General features: G+C 27.4%; 6 protein-coding genes across 6 annotated transcripts; 4 read left to right on the top strand and 2 right to left on the bottom strand.

Moving 5' to 3' along the window:
• Window positions 1–158: 158 nt before the first annotated feature.
• On the top strand, window positions 159–6,905 carry OCT59_000278 (uncharacterized protein; the record flags this gene model as incomplete). Its single annotated transcript, XM_066138723.1, has 5 exons — window positions 159–5,910; window positions 5,981–6,156; window positions 6,236–6,671; window positions 6,754–6,816; window positions 6,895–6,905. The coding sequence occupies 5 exons, from the start codon at window positions 159–161 to the stop codon at window positions 6,903–6,905; spliced, it is 6,438 nt and encodes a 2,145-aa protein (XP_065988193.1).
• A 1,147-nt stretch (window positions 6,906–8,052) lies between these two features.
• Window positions 8,053–8,518, bottom strand: OCT59_000277 (uncharacterized protein; the record flags this gene model as incomplete). The annotated part of the gene is made up of 4 exons (XM_066138722.1): window positions 8,053–8,157; window positions 8,244–8,278; window positions 8,352–8,418; window positions 8,504–8,518. 4 exons carry the CDS (start codon window positions 8,516–8,518, stop codon window positions 8,053–8,055), a joined length of 222 nt encoding a protein of 73 aa, XP_065988192.1.
• Window positions 8,519–8,761: 243 nt separating this feature from the next.
• On the bottom strand, window positions 8,762–9,562 carry OCT59_000276 (uncharacterized protein; the record flags this gene model as incomplete). Its single annotated transcript, XM_066138721.1, has 7 exons — window positions 8,762–8,787; window positions 8,865–8,901; window positions 8,983–9,017; window positions 9,120–9,132; window positions 9,211–9,245; window positions 9,318–9,366; window positions 9,554–9,562. 7 exons carry the CDS (start codon window positions 9,560–9,562, stop codon window positions 8,762–8,764), a joined length of 204 nt encoding a protein of 67 aa, XP_065988191.1.
• Window positions 9,563–14,482: 4,920 nt separating this feature from the next.
• OCT59_000275 (uncharacterized protein) lies at window positions 14,483–15,475 on the top strand (the record flags this gene model as incomplete). Its single annotated transcript, XM_066138720.1, has 1 exon — window positions 14,483–15,475. One exon carries the CDS (start codon window positions 14,483–14,485, stop codon window positions 15,473–15,475), a length of 993 nt encoding a protein of 330 aa, XP_065988190.1.
• Window positions 15,476–15,522: 47 nt separating this feature from the next.
• OCT59_000274 (uncharacterized protein) lies at window positions 15,523–16,035 on the top strand (the record flags this gene model as incomplete). The annotated part of the gene is made up of 1 exon (XM_066138719.1): window positions 15,523–16,035. One exon carries the CDS (start codon window positions 15,523–15,525, stop codon window positions 16,033–16,035), a length of 513 nt encoding a protein of 170 aa, XP_065988189.1.
• Window positions 16,036–16,516: 481 nt separating this feature from the next.
• Window positions 16,517–17,248, top strand: OCT59_000273 (uncharacterized protein; the record flags this gene model as incomplete). The annotated part of the gene is made up of 1 exon (XM_066138718.1): window positions 16,517–17,248. The coding sequence occupies one exon, from the start codon at window positions 16,517–16,519 to the stop codon at window positions 17,246–17,248; it is 732 nt and encodes a 243-aa protein (XP_065988188.1).
• Between the last annotated feature and the right edge of the window lie 7,712 nt (window positions 17,249–24,960).

Genomic DNA, 24,960 nt, shown 5'->3' with positions numbered 1-24,960 from the left:
ATTAAAAAATATTGTTATTGGACAGTGGACACGAAACACGAAATACTGTACCCTTGTATGACAGAAAACTTATATATAAATTTTTCTTTAGCTTATTGCGAAGCAATTAGTTTTTCTATAAAACACTTTCTTAATAAATTTATTTTCTTTTATTAGAAATGTTAAAAACATATCAGTTTAAACGGCACCAAAAAGCAGCGAAAAACGGAGATAATAATGCACAATATAATTTGGGACTATGCTATGAGAATGGAATTGGTATTAAAAAAGATGAGGCTAAAGCTTTTTATTGGTATCAAAAAGCAGTAGAAAATAAAAATATAGATGCACAATATAGTTTAGGTTTATGTTATGAGAAAGGAATTGGTATTGAAATGGAAGAAGTTGAAGCTTTTTATTGGTATGAAAAAGCTGCGGAAAATGGAAATAACGATGCACAATATAATTTGAGTTTATGTTATAAAAATGGAATTGGTATTAAAATAGATGAAACTAAAGCTTTTTATTGGCACCAAAAAGCAGCAGAAAATGGAAATGGTAATGCTCAATATAATTTAGGATTATGTTATGAAAATGGAATAGGTATTGAAAAAGATGAAGAAACTGCATTTAATTGGTATCAAAAAGCAGCAGAAAATGGAAATAAATCCGCAAAATATAATTTAGCCGTATGTTGTGAGAATGGAATTGGTACTAAAATAGATGAAGTTGGAGCTTTTTATTGGTATGAAAAAGCTGCGGAAAATGGAAATAATGATGCACAATATAATTTAGGTTTATGTTGTGAAAATGGAATCGGTATTAAAGTAGATGAATTTAAAGCTTTTTATTGTTATCAAAAAGCAGCAGAAAATGGAAATAGTAATGCACAAAATAGTTTAGGATTATGTTATAAAAATGGAATTGGTATTGAAAAAAATGAAACAACTGCATTTTATTGGTATCAAAAGGCAGCAGAAAATGGAAATGGCAATGCTCAATATAATTTAAATTTGTGTTATAAAAATGGAATAGGTATTGAAAAGAATGAAGATAAAGCTTTTTATTGGTATCAAAGAGCTGCAGAAAATGAAAATAATGATGCACGATATAATTTGGGTTTGTGTTATGAAAATGGAATTGGTATTGAAAAAGATGAGATTAAAGCTTTTTATTGGTATCAAAAAGCTGCGGAAAAAGAAAATAGTAATGCACAATATAAATTAGGTTCATTCTATGATAGTGGGATTGGTATGGAAAGGGATACAGCTAAAGCTTTTTATTGGTATCAAAAGTCATCAGAAAATGAAAATAATAATGCACAATATATTTTGGGTTTATGTTATGAAAATGGAACTAATGTTGAAAAGAATGAGACTAAAGCTTTTGATTTGTATCAAAAAGCAGCAGAAAATGGAAATAGTAATGCTCAGTATAGTTTAAGCTTGTGTTATAAAAATGGAATTGGTGCTGAAAAGAATGAAGCTAAAGCTTTTTATTGGAATCAGGAAGCTGTGGATAACGAAAATAATAATGCACAGTATAGTTTGAATTTGTGCTATGAAAATGAAATTATAAGTATTGAAAAGGGTAAAATTATAGATATATCTTGGCATCAAAAAGTAAATAGAAATAGTGATGCACAATATAGTTTGGGCTTATATTATGAAAATGGAATTGGTACTGAAAAAGATGAGACTAAAGCTTTTTATTGGTATAAAAAAGCAGCAAAAAATGAAAATAGTCATGCACAATATAATTTAAGTTTATGGTATAAAAATGAAACTAAAATTGAAAAAGATGAAGGTAAAGCCTTTTATTGGCTTCATAAAGCCGCACTAAGTGGTAACGAAATTGCACAATATGATTTAGGTTTGTGTTATGAAAATGGATTTGAAATAAAAGAAAATAAAGCTAAAGCTTTTTATTGGCTTCAAAAGGCTGCAAAAAGTAAGGACAGTAATGCACAATATGAGTTAGGGCTATGGTTTAAAAATGGAAATAACGTTGATAAAGATGAAATTAAAGCTTTGTATTGGTTTCAAAAAGCCGCCGGAAATGAAAAAAATGCACAATATGAGTTGGGTTTATGTTATGAAAATGGAACTGGTGTTGAAAAAGATGAGACTAAAGCTTTTTATTTGTATAAAAAAGCAGCAGAAAAAGAAAATAGTAATGCACAATATAATTTAGGTTTATGCTTTGAAAATGGGATTGGTATTGAAAAGAATACAGCTAAAGCTTTTTATTGGTTTCAAAAAGCAGTAGAAAATGGAAATACTAATGCAAATTATAATTTAGGATTGTACTATGAAAATGGAGTTGGTATTAAAAAAAATAAAGTAGCTGCATTTAATTTATATGAAAGTGCAGCAGTAAATGATAGCAATGCACAATACAGATTGGGCTTATGTTATGAAAATGGAATTGGTACTTTTAAAGATAATGGTTTAGCATTTAGTTGGTATCAAAAAGCAGCAGAAAATGAAAATGAGGATGCACAATATAAACTAGGTGTGTGTTATGAGAAGGGGGTTGGTGTTGACAAAGATTTAAAAAAAACTTTTTATTGGTATCAAAAGGCAGCTGAAAATGAGAATAAAATGGCACAATATCGTTTAAGCATGTGTTACAAGAATGGAATAGGTACTGAAAAAAATAAAGAAATATCTTCTTATTTATATCAAGAAGCAAAAAAGAATTCTGGCATTAAAAGGAATAAGAGCAAAGCTTTTTATCATCAAAATGTAGTACAGAATGAAAATAAAAATATACAATACAACTTGAGTTTATATTTTAGAAATGGAATTCATATTATTGATAAATTCGAAGCTTTTAATTGGTATCAATCTGCTACAACAAATGGAAATAATAATGCGCAATATAAGCTAGGTTTGTGTTATGAAAATGGAATTGGAACTGAAATAAATAAACTTCAGGCTTTTAACTGTTATCAAAAAGTAGCAGAAAATGAAAATAATAATAATGCACAATATAATTTAGGTTTATGTTATGAGAATGGAATTGGAGTTGAAAAGAATGAAGCTGAAGCTTTTCATTGGTATCATAAAGCAGCAAAAAGTGGAAATAGTAGTGCACAATTTAGTATAAGTTTATGTTATAAGAATGGAAATGGAGTTGAAAAAGATATAAATAAAGCATTTGATTGGCTTCAAAAAGCAGCAGAAAATGAAAATAATGAAGCACAGTATCATTTAGGCCTATATTATGAAAATGGAAATGAAATTGAAAAAGACTTAGAAAAAGCCTTTTATTGGTATCAAAAAGCAGCGAAAAATGAAAATGAAAATGCACAATATAATTTAGGCTTATGTTATGAAAATGGAATTGGTATTATAAAAGATGAAGTAACTGCATTTAATTGGTATCAAAAAGCAGCAGAAAATGGAAATAAATTCGCACAATATAATTTAGCTGTATGTTATGAGAATGGAATTGGTATTGAAAAGGATAATGCTAAAGCTTTTGAATGGTATGAAAAAGCAGTAAAAAATAAAAATGAAAATGCACAATATAATTTGGGTTTATTTTATGAGAATGGAATTTGTACTATAAAAAATGATATTCAGGCCTTTAACTGTTATCAAAAAGCAGCAGAATATGGAAATAAAAATGCACAATATAGCTTAGGTTTATGTTATGAGAATGGAATTGGTATTGCGAAAAATAATGTTCAAGCATTTCATTGGTATGAAAAAGCAGCAGAAAATGAAAATGAAAATGCGCAATGTAATTTAGGTCTATGTTATGAGAATGGAACTGGAGTTGAAAAGAATGAAGCTAAAGCTTTTTATTGGTATCAAAAAGCAGCAGAAAATAAAAACAGTAATGCACAATATATATTGGGTTTATGTTATAAAAATGGTACTGGCATTGAAAAAAGTGATGTAAAATCTCTTTATTGGTATCAAAAAGCAGCAGAAAATGAAAATGTAAATGCACAATATAATTTAGGTTTATATTATGAAGATGGAATTGGTATTGAAAAGGATTTAGAAAAAGCTTTTTATTGGTATCAAAAAGCAGCAGAAAATGAAAACAGTAATGCACAATATAATTTAGCTTTATGTCATCAGAATAGGATTGGTATTGAAAAAGATTTAGAAAAAGCTTTTTATTGGTATCAAAAAGCAGCAGAAAATCAAAATGAAAATGCACAATATAATTTAGGCTTATGTTATGAGAATGGAATTGGTATTGAAAAAAATGAAGCTAAAGCTTTTTATTGGTATCAGAAAGCCGTAGACAATGGAAACAAACTTGTGCAATATAATTTAGCTTTATGTTATGAAAACGGAATTGGTATTGAAAAAAATAATAAACAAGCTTTTCACTGTTATCAAAAAGCAGCAGAATATGGAAATAAAAATGCACAACATAGTTTGGGTTTATATTATGAGAATGGAATTGGTATTGGGAAAAATAATGTTCAAGCATTTTATTGGTATCAAAAAGCAGCAAAAAACGGAAATGAAAGTGCACAATATAATTTAGGCTTATGTTATGAAAATGAAGTTGGCACTATTAAAGATAATATTTTGGCTTATTATTGGTATCAAAGGGCATCAGAAAATAAAAACAGCAATGGACAATATAGATTGAGTTTATGTTATAAAAATGGTATTGGCATTGAAAAAAGTGACGTTAAGTCTTTTTATTGGAATAAAAAGGCAGCAGAAAATCAAAATGAAAATGCACAATATAATTTAGGTTTATATTATGAAAATGGAGTTAGTATTGAAAAAGATTTAGAAAAAGCTTTTTATTGGTATCAAAAAGCAGCAGAAAATAAAAATGAAAATGCACAATATAATTTAGGCTTATGTTATGAAAATGGAATTGGTATTGAAAAAAATGATATTCAAGCTTTTATCTGCTACCAAAAAGCAGCAGAATCTGGAAATAATAATGCACAACATAGTTTGGGTTTTTGTTATGAAAATGGAATTGGTATTATAAAAGATGAAGTAACTGCATTTAATTGGTATAAAAAAGCTGCGGAAAATGGAAATAATGATGCACAATATAATTTAGGTCTATGTTGTGAGAATGGAATTGGTATTGAAAAAGATTTAGGAAAAGCTTTTTATTGGTATCAAAAAGCAGCAGAAAATCAAAATGAAAATGCACAATATAGTTTAGGTTTATGTTATAAATATGGAAATGGTATTGGAAAAAATGATAATCAAGCTTTTAACTATTATCAAAAAGCAGCAGAAAATGGAAATATAAATGCACAATATAATTTAGGTTTATGTCATGAAGATGGATTTGGTATGATTGAAAAAAATGAAATTAAAGCTTTTTATTGGTATCAAAAAGCTGCAGAAAATGAAAATAGTGATGCACGATATAAATTGGGTTTGTGTTATGAAAATGGAATTGGTATTGAAAAAGACGAGACCAAAGCTTTTTATTGGTATCAAAAGGCAGCAGAGAGTGGAAACAAAGGTGCACAATATAAATTAAGTATTTATTTTAGTAATGGGACTGTTACTAAAAAGGACGAGGTTAAATCTTTTTATTGGTTTCAAAAAGCATTAGCGAATAAAAATGAGGAAACACAACCCCCTATAGACATTGACGAAGATAAAACATGTGGGAGTTTTGAAAAGGCAGAAAAAGAAAGTGAGAATGCAACAGAATGGATCAAAAACGCCATAAAATATAAACAAGTTAAATATATATCTTATGATGAGTTACAGAGTATAGAACCTATAGATAAAGGAGGATTTGGACAAATCAGTAGAGCAATTTGGAATAGAATACATGATTATGTTATTTGTAAAAAGTTAACCAACACAACAGATATTAAACATAATTTATTGGATGCTTTTATTCATGAATTAAAAATACATTTGCAGCTTGATTACAGTAATAGAATTATACGCTGTTTAGGAATTAGTTTAGGTAATAAAAGAATTATAATTGTCTTATTTTTTACTTTATATTTTAAACAATTGTTATTAAATTTTTATAGATCCTTTAAAAGATGATTATTTTCTTTTAATGCAATATGCTGATGGTAGTAACCTTCAAAAATATCTCAAAGATAATTTTAAGAATTTAACTTGGGATGATAAGAAAAAATTAGCATTTCAAATTGCAGAAGGATTAAATTATTTGCACAACGAAAATATTTTGCATAGAGATCTTGTGAGTATTATCATAATTATTATTTTACCACAATACTAATTGCTAATTACTAACTATGATACATTATTTTTTATATTAGCATTCTAAAAATATACTTATTCATGAGCATAATGCTAAGATTACAGATTTTGGTATTTCAAAAATTCAAAATGATCCAAATACAACAGTTTATAAGGGAAATTTTGGTGTTACTTCTTATATGGAACCAAAACGTCTTTTAGATGAGAATTTTTTATATACTAAATCATCAGATATATATAGTTTTGGTGTATTAATGTGGGAAATTTCTAGTGGATATCCTCCATTTAAAGAGAGTGATAACAATGTTGCACTTGCTTGTAAAATTAACGATGGTGTTCGTGAAGATACAATTCCTGATACTCCTAAGGAATATGAAAAACTTTATAAAAATTGCTGGAATCAAGAACCTGAGCAAAGACCAATTATCAGTGAAATATTAGATGAGTTTGAAAAAATGGGTTTCGGAATTAACATTAGAAATGAATCGATAAAAGGTATATATCTAAATATTTTTATATTTTATCGTTAATTAGTACTTAACAATATACTAACAAAAATCATTCATCACCCTAAAAGATAATGAAAATTTAACTTCTGAATTGCAAATTAGCACCGAACCTCAATTATCTGATCTTTGCAGTAAGTTATAATTCTCATCAATTAAATTTTGTATTATTATATTATTACTAAAATATATTTAATTTATTACTAATATAGTTAAATTATAGTCTATAGCCTTTTAATAACAGAGTAGGTTTTTAAATTATTGATTGTTTAATTTATGAAATATAATTGTTATTATTTTTTATAGAAGATATTAATTCTTTTTTGTTTATTTATTATTAAACTTAAAAGGAATTATTTATAAATTTAAGTTATTACTAGCAGTTACCCGTTGCTCTGAACCGGACCAATGAGTTTGTTTAAATAGAAAATTTTAGTATTATAATGTAATACTAAGTAAATTAATATAGGTAATAATTAGTTAACAAAATAATACGTACTAAAATTATAATTATAATATTAGAATGATATAAATTATATTGGGAATTGGTAAACATCGCCTGGATCTTCAATCATGCAGCAGATTTATTTGTTTATAGAATCTCATTTTCATTATAGGTTCAAGGTTCGTTTTCTCATTATTTCAGTCTCGAGGTATTTTTCTTTTTTTCTTTTTATTTTTATTTCTAACTTACATCCTTACACTTTGTTTCCTACTAACTCTATTTCATTATTTTTAGGTCTTTTAGCATAGTCCTTCCAGTTCTACAATTAATAAAGGTATGTTTTTTATTTTTTATTTATTTATTTTTTTTTTTGCTTCTATCTTATATTTCGTTTTTTACTAACTTCATTTTTTTTACTTTATGGTTTATTTTTTACTTAGTTTCCTATCATTATCTTTTGCTACCCAACCTCCTATCATGATCATTTTTTTATTTTTTATCTCTCATCATTTTTCACCTCCTATTACTTCTTTGCAGAAACCTTTGGTTTTTACAAAATACTGTATGTTGGCGATATTTTTAAAATATACCAGACATATGATATTCCTATTTATGTTATCTCTGTTTTAACTATATGCTGACAATATGTTGAACATATAATATAAAAATCTTATTTTTATATAGTAACTATATGTTAGAGACATGGTAAAATATTATTTTGAATGTTAAATTTATATGGTTATTATATGCCAAATATGTGTCAGAGATATGATAAAAATATTATTTGAAATATTAATTTTATATAGCCATCATATGGTAAATATGTATCAATAATATAATAGAAATTCAATTTTATATAACAATCATATATTGAAAATATATCGAAGACAGAGTAATAATAATAAAATAATATAATAGCCATGTTTCAAAAATAATAAAATAATATAATGATTGTATGATAAAAATTTCGATTTAAATTAAAATTTCCTCCAATAAATTCATCTACGACTTGATTTTTGAAAGAATTTCTCTAGTGTAATATAATAACATAATGTTAGCAATATAGTTGTCTAGCTGATTAAACTGCAGTATAATAAAAACTATTTAAAACATAACTTCAATTAGCCTCATCATGCTTGGTGCTACATGTACTTTTATATTCGTGAATAAAGTGAATTTGAGACATGTGATCAATAAAATTGATTGGAAAGATTCAAAACTAACGTGATTCTTCCAGCTTCTGAATATTATAAAGTGGACATCTTGATATAAAATCAACATAGTTCGTCACCTGAAATTAAATAAAAAATAGTGTAAAATTTGACCATTGTTTGCTTTATGTTAAATAATAAATTCAATTTTAGCATATGCGACACCTTTAGATTTTTCATTTAGATCTACAATATCGCCAATATGAAATTTCAATCGTACAGGTTCTTGATTGTCTTTAATAACCATGTATGAAATTGAACTATAAAATTCTCTGTTTTTGTTCAATATTGCTGCACTTTAATTTAAATAATCTGCATAAGCTCTATAGAGATTTTGATAAAATGGATGATTATCAGCCAACTTTTTTGATACGTCTTTACACTTAACTTTTTTGGCACTCCATTGATCTTTAATAGCCACCTCTATTTCCAGAAAGAATCGGCAAAACCTAAAAGAGAAAAACCAAAGAATAAACTGTTAATAAGTTGTTAAAATAAAATTATTAAGAAAAAAAATTAAAATTACTTATCAAAATTTCATATCCAAAGATTTGAGAGAACGCCTTAAAAAACATAAAATGAACTGTTAGAAACCATTTGTTAAAAGGCGAAAAAAATTTTGAAAAGTGAAAACATATACTTACCAAAATCCAATATCTTAAGAAATCCGAAAAACTGTCTAAAAAAAAAAAGAAATGTATTAGAAACTGTTCGTTGAAAGATGGAAGAGTTAAATAAAAAAATAGTCAAAAACTTACCAGAATGTAACCTCTAAAAAAACCTGATAGAACCATCTAAAAAAGAGAAAAAATGAACAGTTAGTAACTATTTATTATTAAACTAAAAAAGAAAAAAATAAAAATTTTACTTGCCGAATTTTCACATCCAAAGAGACTCAAAGAATTACCTAAAAAAAGAACTAAACTGTTAATAATAGTTCATTAAAATATTAAAAAAAAAGAATGAAAAATATATTTACCGAAATCTGGTTTCTTAAAAAATAAGTTTTGCAAAAATTGCGAAACTTTCTATATTCAAAAAAAAAATGGAACCTACAAAGAAATGAGAAAAGTTAGTAACTTTTCTCAAAAAAAAAAGTAAAAATTTGTTCGTAAAACTTACTATATCAAAATCGAACCCAAAAAGGAAAAAGCTTATTTTTAGTTTAAATAAATAACTGCGGCTGTGGCTGCGGTTATATTAATATTGTATCACATGATTCATGTGATATATAATTTTATATAAAATAGTATAAATAGGAGGCTTCCCCGAAATAAAATTTTTTTTTTTTATATTTTTAATGATATTTATATATGTGCTCATATATATACATACATATATATATCTAATACAAATAATATAAATAATGATATGTATTCGTCAGAGAATACATTATCAGTTATACTAAATATAATATCAAGTCTATTAAGAAGCTTAATAACGTTGCCTTGAGACTTTCATTAGATTAGAATGAATAAACCATATACTTTAATTAATTAACTCATTTTATTCTTTATGAACTCTGTATAATATTATATATTTAATGCATTTTAAATGTTTATTTTACATATTCTTTACAATTATATCTTATACACTTTTAGATTGAAACAATTATATTTTATTATTCTTTAAATCATTTCATCTCTTTTTTAAAAAAAGTATTTAAAGCTAATCTTTGACGAGATTAGACAGGAACCACTAGAGTAAGAAGCTTAAAATTTTTGGATTTCCGATGAATATTTGCTCTTTAGATGGATCTAGACGTGTAAAATTTGGTTGATAATTGATATATTGATGATCGTATGGCTCCGGGATTGTCTGTACAAGTCTGAAGTGTGAACTGTTATCTCAATTGATACCATGTGATTATAAACAAAATGAAAGTATTTTATTTTTTTTTTTTATTTTAATATGATGAATGTTTACTAATTGCTCATTTAATTTTTTTCTTTTTAGGGATTCTTTGAATTACCTTAACTATACTTATACTTTTTATTAGTGGTGCAAACAGACTGGCACTGGTAAAAAAATGGTCTATCCTACACATATCCTACACATATCTTACATATATCGGGTACTCAAAATGTAGAAAATCATACACAAATAATACACATATCATACACATATCAGGTACTTATATATATAGTATACCTATCAGGTACCTGATATATGTATGATATATATATTAGTACCCGATATGTGTATGATATGTGTATTATTTGTGTATGATTTTCTACATTTTAAGTACCCAATATGTGTAAGATATGTGTAGGATAAATCATTTTTTTACCAGTGTGGGTTTATTAGTATAACAGATTTGAGGTTAAAGGTCATAAGCTATCCCACCAGCTGGCAAAGTGTATGAAATTTCTTTAATTCACAAAGAAAGCCTTGCTAAAGTCATCTTTAGTGTAGGTCTAGTAATACATTGCCTTAATTGAGCGTGGCTACGAAGTTTATGATTCTTAAGTAAGCTCCAACTATATATATATATCAAATATATCAAAATATCTTATGTTTAATTACACAATTTATTGACTACCATTTAAATTTAACATGTGTATAAAAGTCACAATTTGTTATTATACATTTTTGCTATATATAAATAAATTAACAACTATTACTTTTTAACATTAGGTAAATTTGAACACAATTTTATTTCAGATAATATTTTCGTTAATGGATTAATAAAAAAAATTGTTATACAGTCGTCCTCCCATATAGTCACCCCCTGTATAATCACAACTCCCTTATAAGCACATTTACATTAATCCCAAGTTACTAATAAACTTATTAAAAAAACCTTCCCTTTAATCACATTATATATAATTTTTATAGTCACACCATTTTTTTATGGTCCCGAAGGGTGTGATTATATGGGAGGATGACTGTATTTACATTCTTATTGCCGAGTTGAAGTGAAAGGACAAAAAGGATAAAATCTATAATTTAAATTTTTTTTTTTAAAAAAAAAATAATTGTATGGTGCCGGAAGTCTATACTCGACAATCACGTGATTTTGTTTCAATTTTCTGAGCTGATTCTATATCATGTGATCGGGAATTCAGCCAATAAAAAACTGGGATTTCTTGTATAAAGTACTAATAAAATGCAGATTTTGAAAATTTTTTATTACAAATAAGATAAAACATAAGAAAAAGTAGATTTCAGCAATAAATCGCAACTACCATTTCATATTAGTCATACATTGATAAAATTTTTTTTTAAAAAAAAAATTACATTTGATTCATATTATGATAATTCGGGCTGGCATTATCACAATGCATGGGAGTCAGCCAAAATTATCATAAGTTCTGGCTAACATATTTTGTTTCAAATTTGGGCCGATCATATGAAAATCATGCAATTTCAAATGCTTATAACTTTTTACGTAGATCTTCTTTTAAAAATCTGACCAGTAATTTGATAGAGCTTACCTCAAAGAATAAAGTTACCAGTTTATTTTTTCTAAATTGTATTTTTTTAAGGAGTTGAAAGATTTTTAAGTGTTACATTTTTATTGTATTACGCCAAAACAGACGAGTCACATGTTTACCCGATTGCTACAAGTATTGAATATTTTATTTTATTTTATTTATTGTTTAATAATTAATATGTTTATGCATTTATTAACTTATTATAATTTTTTTTTTAGTACTGGATCCACGAATAAAACTAAAGTATTATCTTCAACAGGAATGGGAGCAAGAGTATATTGATGCTGCAATAAAAGTTATCAAGGATACATACAATGAACATTACCAAAATGATCCTTTATTAATTAATAGCAACTTAGAAGTTCAAGAAAATGATCAGGAAAATTTTTTTAGCTTATTTGAAATTGGTAATGATTCATCTGAAGAAGATGAATTGGATGAATACCTTCGAAAACCAGTAGTTAGTTTTAAGATGAATCCTTTACAATGGTGGAAGGCAAGTATATTTGTAAAGTTTTATCTGAATAATATATACATAATTTAAATAATTTAACTATCTAAATATTCTTTTTAGGCGCACGAAGCTACTTATCCGTGTCTTGCAGCTATGGCGCGAGATTATTTAGCGATACCAGGTAAAATGTAAATTAAGATTATTTATTTAATTTTTAATTAATTATATTATTAACAATAGTATGATTTTCGATTTTAGGAACCAGTGTACCTGTTGAAAGAATTTTTTCAGGTGGGGCCGATTTGATAACAAAAAAGCGTTCTAGTTTAGGAATTGAAACAATTTGAGCGTGTATGTTGCTTAAAAATTGGATTAAGTATTCTAGGCCGTTTAGCAATTAATATTAGCGCTAGTATTTGGTAATATAATTAAAATTTAATCTTTTTTTAATATTAATTAGTAATTACATTATAATAATAAATAATATAACGATATAATAAATTATAAAAATATGATATTTGCAATTTGCGATTTAAATTGATTTTATATATTAATCAGGTTGATTTGACCCACGGATCAGGTCGGATAAATCATAAATTTACATTGGGTTACATTTAGTCTGACCTGAAAAAAAAATATTGGGTCAGGTCAAGTCAAAAACCCAACCTGACCCGACCCATTCGGAGCTCTAGTCAAAACGTAGTAATTTATTTTTTACAACGTTGTAAACACACTTTATTTGCATATATTGTATATTTAATAAAGCAAACAATATTATATATTACATTAATACGCTAGCTAACTATTAAATTATACACTATTAAGAGGAAGTTAAAGTAGAAGTACGCGAACATTATAAGGAATGGACGGCTGTTAGAAATTTTAATGAAATAGCATTTAATAATCATTGGAAAGATGAATACGAACCGCTGGATGAAATAGATGAGAATATTTACATGACTTTATGTGAAGATGTTCAAATAAATGAATTAAACGACGTCTTAAAACAAGTGAAAAATGATAAAGCAGCAGGTGCTAGTGGTATACCCTACGATTTTTGGAAAAAGAGCGGAGATATGACAAAAAACCTACTTTTAATGATTATAAATGGAGTTTTGAATGAAGAAAATTGGCCGGGAGATTGGAAGAAAGGTATAATTTATCCTATAAAAAAGACCATGGATTGGAATAGAGATTTGAGTTTAACTAGACCAATCACGTTGATAGAAACAGCAAGAAAATTAGCAATCAAAATTTTTATGAATAGATTGAGCACGATATTAGCGAAGAATAATATATTAAAAGGAAAAAACTTTGCGGCATTAAAATATGAAAGTACATTCGAGCCAATTAAAATTGTACAAAGTGTTATCGAAGATGCTAATATTAATAAAAAAGAAGCGTGGATAGTATTAAAATAGATTTAATAGAATTATAGTAAATAATGATTTGACGGAAGAGTATTATGTTGAAGACGGGATAGATCAGGGTGAGGTATGGTCACCTTTATTATGGCGTATTTTCTATGATCCGTTACTTTGTAAATTGGAGAAAATTAAAAATAGAGTGGGCTATAAAATGGACATAGAATACAAACAAAATGTTTGGAATCAGGAACTAACGAGAAAAGAATTTTTTGTTAACGCAATCGCCTTTATGGACGATATGACGATCATTAGTAAGTCACGTGATGGTATAATGGAAATGTTAGAAATATGCCATAGTTTTTACGAGATGAATGATATCAAAGCTAATCCAAAAAAATATGAAGTAATTAGAATTAATGACAATGAAAATAAACAATTAATTATTAATAATACTGTAATTCTGAAAATGAATTCAGTTAAAGGTAATAGATTTTTGGGAATTTTCTTTACACATGATAACAAGAGACAAAAACATATTGAAAAAATCAGAGAAATGATTAAAGGTTTCGTTAAAATCATGAGTAGGAAAGTTTTAACGGACAAACAGACAGCTAAATTATGGAATATAACGCTAATACCTGCTATAGAATATCAACTATTGGGGGTAGTTTTATCGAAAAAAGAAGCGGAGGCGTTAATGATACCTTTTAATACGCTTATGAAACATAAAAGTGGAATGCCAAAAACTTTACCAAATTGCATTATATATGATAAAGACTTATATGGGGTCAAAAATATTTATAATTTACAATTAGAATGTATCAGTAAAAATATAATGTATATGGCGAATGGTAATGAAAACTTGAGTATGATATTTCAAATTCAAATGAAATCCTTGCCATATAGATTTTGGACATCACAATGTTTTGCAGAAATAGCTACAGAAGATAAATTTCTGACGAAGACATATATAGGTGACGCTTTAATAATATTAGGAATTAATAATATTCGAATTTGTGATCATGAAGGACGTAAAGAATTGAAAATAAATCATAGAATTGAAGGTGGTAATATTAGAATTGAAGAAATTTTGGAAAACTCGTACAATATGCATAAGAAAAGTTTGCAGAGTTGTGGAGTTTTGTTTGTAGAACAACTGATGGAACCCTATACAAATAGATTATTAAAATGGACACATTTTATAAGATATAATGAATCGACGCCACGAATAGAACCTAATTGGTTTAGAACAGTGAAACAACAGATTAGTATCGAAGATAAAAATAATAATCGTATAGTGGTAGATGATATTAAGATAAGACATAGTGACGATAAAAAAAGAATTTTGTTAAGAAAAGATATTGAACAAAAATCGGTTAAAAAGTCCAATAAAGAATTGATTACATGGAATCTTGGAAAAAATATTATATATAGTATCAAAAGTAAAAGATCCAGACATAAGAAATATGATGAGATAGGAAGACATTTAGTTGAAGATAGGGATTTAAATATTGATAATGAAGATGATAATTCGCCTTATTTAGTGGATTGTAAGGGTTGCGAGTATAATATTGGAAGAAAATTTAATAAGGAAAAATGTTTTATTTATATTGAAAAAGATGTAGCAACTACGTTTGAAGGTAGAAATGAGAAAATGGAAGCCGGAGAAAATAAAATATTTAAACCATATATGACACGGGAAAATATTTATCGACAAAATGAATTGATAAAACAAAATGTAACGAATAATAGATATATAGAAATTGACAGTAATATGAGTACGGATGAAGAAGAAGATATAATTGATAATTGTTTAAAATGGTTAGAATTTGTTATAGAAAATCGAATAAGTTTGATAAAATGGTTAAATTTGTTATAGGACATATGAAGCAATTTATTGATAAAGAAATTTTATTACAAATTGGCATGATAATACAAAAAGGCGATGAATGGAGTTTAGATGGTATGTTCGCAATAGAGATTTTTGCTAAAAATAGTAGTGTAGAAAAGTTTAATTTTGAAGGAAAATTAAAAATGGTTAAAAATGTGAAAAAAGTATATATAATCGCGTTGATCGTTGCGATAATTATATTACCATACAATATTAGTATAGATTTAAGGATGGACCTAGATATAGCTGAATGGTTAACGAAGTATTCTGAAATAGGAAGTACGAGAAGAGAATTGGATGATAATCTCTATATATATTTGAATTTTCTTAATACAATATTAGAATTAAAGAATATGACCTTGAAAATTTCACATAAAAAATCAGAAGTGATGGAAGATATGCAGGAGATTAAATTACCAGCTCTTAAGAAAGAATTAATCAAGTGTAAGGACTCGATTGAAGAAATTGTAATTAAATTAGACAATATGTTAGTTGAGGAATACTGTCTAAGATGGAATCACATACCTATAGAAGGAGCGTACAGATAGAGATGGTCAGTCGGTCCTGCGGTCTTTGATCGGTCCTGATCGGTCTTTAGGAAATTTTTGGAAAAGTAATAAGGCTGTGCTTCCAATTTTTTGTAGCACAACAGAACTGATTAAAGACCAAAAAGTGGTAAATTTTGGTCTCAATCTAATCACCCAATTTAGAGCTAGGCAGGTTTTTATTTTGCCAAACCCAGTATTTTTTGCTTTTTTCGGTCTTTTTCCAATTTCGCCTCTGCTGGTCTTAAAAAAAGAAGTATAAAGGCCAAATTTTGACATTTATTGGTCTTTAGCCATACTTGCTGCGCCTTAAAAATTCAAGGGTGCATTCCTTATAACTTTTCCAAAGACCGGGCAGGACCGTCCAGGACCGAAAGACCGACTGACCATCCTTACGTACAGAGAGTGGTTTAAAGAAATAAATAATAATATAACAAAAATCGATATTATATTATTAGATTATTTGAAAGATTGTTTTATTGAGATGAACGGAGCGAATATTCTGATTAATTGGAAGGAAACATTCAAATTGATCAATAACGAAATAATTATTTCTAAGAATACAACTAATAGAGAAGATGCGGGAATAAGAACGTGGCGTATTAAAAATTTTTTAAAGATCTTACCAACATATGAGACGTTGTGGAAAAGAGGAGTTTTTGGAATTCCAAATAGTAAATGTCCTAGATGCTCAATAGAGGACGAGACATGGGAACATATTTGGACATGCGACTCAAATAATTTTATAACAGAAATGAATATTTTTAATAGTAGTATCAATCAAGTCTTATTGGATAATCAAGACATGTTGGAAGATGATATATCATGTAAAGAATTTATAGATACACTATTAAATATAGCTTCAAGCCATTCTTTTATAATGACAACGGAAGGGATAATTAGAGAAGTAACAAGAGGATTAATTAATGAGAAATGGTTAAATTCTTACAACACAGTTAAAGAACGAAAGCTAGTTTTATTAATTCTTAACGAGTATTTGAACGAGGTTCATAAAAAGATTTGGATTGAGCGTTGTAATGAGACAATTGAGTTAGAGAAACAAATGGGCATTTTTAAAAATACTAAACGAAAAAGGATTAAAAGTAACGATAATGGGAAAATATTGAACGTTGAAAAATTAGAAAAAACTAAAAATAGTAAAAAAATTAGAAAATTATTAAAAACAGATTTAGAAGAACAAACGTATTTAGATTAGAAGATCATAATAGATTTAAAATAGCTAGTCAAGTAATTAGTAATCTAGTTAATACTTAGTCCGCAAGAATGTAACGTGAATAGCACGCTGGTTACGATAGTTTTCACTTTAGAATGAATTCTAAAGTTTTTATATGGAGAGGTGTAGTTAGAAATAACTGACTTCAATGTATTTTTTTGTATTTACTAGTTTGATGTAACGCGTTACTATTTACTAATAAAATGATTAAAATACGTTTATAAAATAAAAAAAAAAAAAAAAAAAATTATACACTATTAAGTATTGATAACATAATTCTTTATATAAAGTGTATAAAAGTAAAATTATTTAATATACATGTTTAGATAAAGGTAATTTGAAAAAGTCTAAAAAAATGAAACTTTTCCTTAACTGAAACAAAATAATCCCAAGAAAGGGAGCCTCCTACCAAAATTCTACTTGTTTAAGGACTCCAAAAAACAATCTGTCCAATAATAAGAAGGTTTGAAGAAGCCAAGATCTAAAAAAAAAAATGAAAGAAACATTTTTAATGTTTCTAATTAAAGAAAACAAAAAAAAATTAAGTTTCGCAAAGAAACTTACCATCTCCAATTTCCAGCCAGGTACGCAATCAAAGCCCTTCTATAACTACAAAAAAAAATTAAAAAGTAAGGATGTTTCCAATACTAAGAAAAAAGGTAAATTTCATTACGAAACTTACCATTTCAAGATTCCAATATTTTATTCCACCATACGAAACTTTACAGAACCTATAAGTAAATAATTTTCGTGATAAGGGAACGTAGAACCTAAAAAAGAAAAACACATGACTGTTAAAAAAAGAAATAAGAAGATGAAACTTTACTAGTTAATGTTTCATTAAATAAAAATGAAAAAAATTTAATCTGAAAGAACTTAAAAAGGAAAAAATCTAACCATTGAAAATTTCACATGTCCAAAGGCCTGACCCGTCTAAAAACAAAGAAAGAAAACAAATGTTAATTAAAAAGAATTTAAAAAAATAATAATAAACCAACCATTGGAAATTTCATGCGTCCAAAGGCCTAACCGTCTATAAAAAAGAAAGAAACAAAAAAATAAAATTTGTTAATATCTTGTCAATAAAAAAAAATGAAAGAAAAAAAAATTTTAACTTACCACAAGAAATACAAAAGAACCGTCTAAAAAGAAAAAGAAATGGACTGTTAGGAGCCATTCGTTAAAAGATGGAAGAAATAAATAAAAATCTTTACCAAAATATCTCCCAAAGTAACTTGAAACCATCTAAAGAAAGAAAAAAAATGAACCATTAGAACTATTCATTAAAAAAATAAAGATGAAAAAAATCTCACCGATGTAAACGGTCGAATATCAAGCACGAAAAGATGATAAAATTCAACCACCAAATGTAATTATTAAATATTAAGAATGAACAAATTAATCGTGGATTGGCGTAGATGGATAAATAATTAGCCGAAAAGGATAAACATTTAGGAAGAGTAATGATCTACATGATGTAATATTTATTGAATGATTGACAAGGAACCAATAGGATAAATAGAGTCGATCAATTGCGGCTTAGCAATCTTTAACAATAAGAACGATAAGAAAGAATAATTATAAGCCACAAAAGATAGATTATAAGCAAAACACATAAAGCGAATTAGAAGAACATATAAAATAATGTCAGAAAGATTAAAGAACACAAAATAATGTAAAAGATAATATAAAAAGATAGTATAAAGATGGAACGTAAAAGATAATATATTAAAAAGAACATATATAAAAGGATAGCATATTAAAAGATAGCATATTAAAAGATAGCGTATTTAAAATATAGATAGTATATTAGAAAGATAGTTCAAAGATAATATGTAAAAGAACATAAAAGATAGTATATAGATAGAATAGAAAGTAGCATAAAAATTGTATATATAGAGAGCGGAATTCAAGGTAATTCCTCAGTTCTCATCCACAGAACTCAATAAAAATATAAGTTTCATTTAATTATTTGTTAGTAAAGTTTAATATTAATTAAAGGTAATAGGTTCGCCCTAAACTTTAATTAATGTTCGCTTAATTAATTTTAATTGAAGAATGGAAATTTTAAGAAGAATTAAATATACATTGTGAAAAGTAATAATTCGTAGCGAGAGCTATCGAAGTTTGAAATTAAAGGTAAAAGTGGATATAATTTGGGGAAAATTTAGAGAAGTTAATTTTATTTTATATCGTTCGACGTTTTATATTACTAACGCTATTTATGTTGTGAACCAAGAATGTTGCTGTTATATGTTGTTGTGTGTTGTTCGTTGATTATATTGTTTGTTAATTATGTTGTTGATTAATTGCTCGCTCGTTTAATTGTTCGTTCGTTCGTTTATTCGTTCGTTCGACCATGGGAATGCCCGTTTGATGTGGCAACTCTGTAAATTGATGACAGAGGGAATTGGGGGATCTCACCGAAATCCTAATATCCCTTTCTCTACCAGTTTCTTCGATTTAAATTCATCATATTTAAAATAACGAATCCAGCTTTTTCTTAATCCATTTTTTTTACTGAAGTCATATTGTCATTTAAGATTATTTTTTTTTTTAAAAAAAAATTTCGTTATGAACTCTTAATTTTCATTGCATAATGCAATTATTTTTTCTAATAAGAAAAAATATCAAAACTGAAAATGTTGCTAAATATTCTGCTAAAGATTTTATTAAAGAAGGTGAAACAAGAGGAAGAACAAAAGATGGGAAAGAGAAGGGTGAGACTGTGAGAAAAGAAAAAGGTTTGTTAAAGTTTAAAAAAAAACGTGGCTGATCTGTTAAAATTGTCATGTTAATCACGTGATACATAATTTTATATAAATAAGGGGCTTTCCCCGAAATTTGAACAGTGATTATTAATTATTAAAGACTAAGCTTTTTTAAGCTTTTAAAATCTTTTTTTTTCATTATTTTTCTCTTTCCTTTTATAATTCTTTCTCCTTTCTTTTTTTCTTTTATTCTTCTCACCCTTCCCTTGTTCTTTCCTTTCCCTTTCCCTGTTTTTCTTTTACTTTTTTTTAGCGGCTGCTTTGAATCTCTTTGGATACAGATTCCTAAATTTCTCTTTAATACCATTTTTTTTTTTACTTTTTTAATGAATCAATTATTAAAATTTCATTTTTTTTCTTTTTGTAAATTTGTTTCATTTGTTTTTTAGTAGTCTTCAAATATTTAGACATGTGAGATTTTGATTCTTTAACAAAACATTTACTGGTGTTTTAGTTTTTTAGGCGGCTTCATCAGGATCTTTGGACACGCAGATTACGGTATATATTTTTTATATTCTTAAACTCTTTATTTAACATTAATTTAACAATTTTGTATACGTTCCCCTTTTTTTCTTTGTAAACTATTACACTGAATTTGCAAAATGGCGTATAAGGTGTATTGTACTATTACCATATTAGGAATCTTTCCATATAGCCAGGATACCTGAAAAAAAATAAATTTTAAGGAGATATTTTTTTACCCAAATCGTAATAAAATTGTAATACAAACTAATTCCATATAAATGACAGATTTTATTTCTCCAACATCTTTAGTTCGATCGTTACTGATAAGGGTGATTATTGGTATCTTTGATTCTAGCGATCACTTCTGATGGAAGTTTGATAACCGGAGGCGATCGATTCAGTCATATTGAATTTGGATCCTATCTTTCAATTTAATTAATTTTTAAAGAAATACGTAAGTCAAAATGCCTGCGCTGATCCCTATCCTTTTGGAGTTTATAGGATGACAATGAAGATCGGCTATTGCCCAAGTATACTCTTTATTGATTAATTTCTTTGAGAGACGTTTTCGTCGATGTGCTTTGTACGATAACAATGTTGCCTCTATAATTCCGGGCTGGATTAGAGAAAAAAGTCCTGATTGCACCTCACCCATTTTGTCATCAGGCACAGTCTGAAACTTCCATTTATAAACTTTTATTTCCATACCAACTGCGTGGGTTTAGGGTATATTTTATTCCCTAACCCTTAGACCTACTTGTTAGGTTAGGTAGGTTGCATTGCACTCTGTAGCCTACCTTTTTAATGAGTTTTATGGCCACGTTTGCTCATTTAAAAATGAATTAAACAGGTTGCCATATCATTAAATACATCGCAGCCATTTGGTGATGAAGCTATAATTGTCTAATAAGGGTTCGCCCTGTCTGGCAATTTATGGTGGATTCAAATGGATCAAATTACAAACAATAATAATTTAGTCAAATGAGAATTTCAGGAAGGAACGAGGATACTTTGTCTAATTGAAAATATTTATTTTATTTTATTTTATTTTTTATATTTTTATTTTTATTTTATTTTATTTTTTTATTTTTTATTTTTCTATTTGAGATTATTCATCGTATCCTATGTTCATTCATAAATGGTATTTTCGAATATACTTATCCTTATTATCATAGCGAGTTTTCTTAAAGCGTACCTGTGGTACCTCATCTGACTTGGGAAGTGTCGCTGAATCTAAAGCAAGGTATCTGGTTAACAGTGTTGGAAATTCAATGTGCGGAGTGTGCGCGCGCACAAATTTTAAAAACTCCGCACATGACCAAAAATTTTTGTGTGCGCTTTGCGCACACAAAAATTTGCATATCTGACACATTCTTGTATATTTTACACATTTCCGCACATTGCATATGAATTTGCGCACATAAAAATTTCAAATAATGTGCGCATTCTGCACATGATTTAAAATCTGAATTTCCAACACTGCCGGTTAATCCTCAACTTTGGGTTATGAGTTATGATTTAAGCATATAGTAATTTAATTTGACTTACATACCAAAAACAAAAATTTGTGTATATTTTCATTTTAATTTTTTTGAAAAAATAATATTATCGTATTTAGCTCACACTAGTCAAAAACCAATATATCGGGTAGCAGATATGTATCAGATATGTACCCGATATGTGTAGTATTAATGCAGAAAATCGGGTACCCGATATGTGTAAGATATGTGTAAATATATATATCGTCTACATATCATTTACATATCATATACATATCGGTATCCGATATGTATATGATATATATATTTACATATATCTTACACATATCGGGTACCCGATTTTCTGCATTAATACTACACATATCGGGTACATATCTGATACATATCTGCTACCCGATATATTGGTTTTTGACCAGTGTCATTAATCTAATTTATCGTATGTTAATATAGAAAATTTTATTAATCAGTTTTTGATATCTTATTAAATACCTTATCTGTAATTAAATTGTTACTGTAATAAAGTAATCAGTACCGTAACTTGTTTATTAATAAAAAATAAACTGTAATCTATAGCTTTATCAAACCATGATATTTTTAATTTAATCAATTAATTTTTAAAAAAATTAAATGAAAATGTTTGAATTCTGATTTTTATTAAAGTCTGATTAGTATTTTTTACGATAAACCTATTTAGGCAAAAGTGTAATAATTGTAAAATTTATTTTTTTGATTTTTTATTTTTTGATTTAGATTTATTTTTCTTTTTTTTCCTTTTGTTGTTATTTTTGTTATTTACGACGTTATTATCAACATCATCATCGGCACCATTGTTGTCTTGAATAATGCTTTCATCAGTATCATAATCATAAACCGGAATATTTTTGGTTAAACGGTTGAATTTTTCAAGTGCTTCTCTATTTAAACACCAGCTTGGTGCACCGGCAGGTGGCACACTAGCTGTTTCTGTTTTGTCTAGAACTCTTTTACATTTTAAGTTTGGTAGTTTTTTCCTTAATAACTCTACCGTTGGATTAATGCGATCATGTAATAAACGTTGAAGCTTAAATAAAGAAATTAAACTATAAATTAGTGTTTATACTTTGATAAAAAATAATAAAATATACATACAGCAGGAGATCTCCACCATCTTTCATAAATATATATCGAATTTTTTTTTGTGACTACTTCTTCTTCATCATTTTCATCATCTTCATCATCTTCGTCAGTTTCCTCCCATTCTTCGGAATGGTAGCCTGAATCTTTTAAAATTTGAATTAGATCCTTTTCAGAATATCGGCAAATGTACTTATCTTTGTTTTGTATTAGGTAATTGGCCGCATTTGTTCTTCTTTTTTTTTTCTAACAATGTTAATTATAAAGCACAATATAATTAATTTAAAAAAAAAACTAAATTTAATAGCTTCTGTTAATTAAATAATTTACATTCTGCATCCTTGAATTCTTCATTGCTCTTCTTTTGTTACGTTTTATTTGGGCTTCCCCTTGCTTTCTAATATTACTAACGCGATGGCAAGATCGCCAACGTCCATATAACATCTTTAATAAATCACTATTTGAGACTTTATATTTTTTATTTACAAGTTTGTAAAGTGGTGGAAGCAACTTGGTGACTATATTATCTTTTTGCTCAGCCAATGTGAGCTCATAGTTAATACTGTATATGTCTTTTAGCTTAGAGTCGCTCCAAATAAACACTTCTTTCTGTAAAATAATAGATAAATGTAAATAGGATAAAAGCAGAAATAATATATAAAATAATCAAATACTTGCTTTTATCGTGTTATAAGAACTTTTAGAAAAGGAAGAAGAAGAAGAAGAGGAGGAGGAGGAGGAGGATGATGATGATGATGATTCATCACTAGATGATACATTATCACTATTCATTGTTACGAAGTATAAAATCTTTTTGTTATTTTGTAAAATAAAAAAATCCCGTATAAAGTAGAGATTTCAGAACGTGAAAAAAGTTGATTGTGTGCAAATTTATAATGATTTCGGAGATTTCAGGATGCAGATCAAGGCTCAGAGGTAGCAACGCGTTTGCGCAATTCTCACCAGGTAAAAGTAATGCGCTCATAAAATTCTTGTGCAATTCTTTTGTATGATAAGGATTATTAAAAGCTCATTTCTGAACGTCTTGATTACTAACTATTAAAAGTGATAGAATAAAAAATATATTTTATACATTTTAATAAAAATGAGTAATAAAAAATGTAACTCTGTATCTGAATTAATAAAGAGTAATAAAAAACGTAAAGTTGAAACCTCTGAAACCTTTGTGGCTGATTTAATAAAGCCCAAAAAAAAGTATTTGTATATTTGCAATTGTGCTCGTTGCAAAGGTGCAGAAGTTGATTCTCGCACTCAAGAGAAACATACGTATGATGATAGTTTGTGGGAATCGAGATCAAAAGATTCTAGAAAAAATCAGGAAAATACCATCATGATAAGAAAGAAAAAAACATCATCTGTTAATAATACATATATAAATACAGAAATAAAATTGAACATATCAAAAAAGCGAGAAAGAAATAATTACTCCAGTACATCTAGTCCAGATCAGGACTCTTCCCATCCTGGTCCCTCTTTCCAATATATTGAAGAAAATATAACATTATTTTCATCAAAACCTTCATGTTTTCGTATTCCAGCACCTACAATTGATGAAAATAATGATGAAATCAATTATTTTGGTGAGAATTATAATGTAGATAATATAAATGAGGGGGAAGAGAATGATGATGTAAATAATATGAATGAGGAAGAGAATGATGATGTGGATGAGGGAGAGGAGAATGATGATGTAAATAATATGGATGGGAAAGAGAATGATGATGTTAAGGTTGCTTGCCGAAACCTAGGGGTTTAGGCAAGATGGCGTTTCGCCGAAAAGCGAAATTCTGCTGAAACTATATTAAAGTTATATTAAAAAACTGGC

The sequence above is a fragment of the Rhizophagus irregularis genome, chromosome 1, assembly GCF_026210795.1.
Source record: "Rhizophagus irregularis chromosome 1, complete sequence".
In the NCBI taxonomy this organism is placed as follows: Eukaryota; Fungi; Glomeromycota; class Glomeromycetes; order Glomerales; family Glomeraceae; genus Rhizophagus; species Rhizophagus irregularis.
The sequence above is the reverse complement of the archived record's forward strand: the minus strand, read 5'-3'. Positions and strand labels throughout refer to the sequence as shown.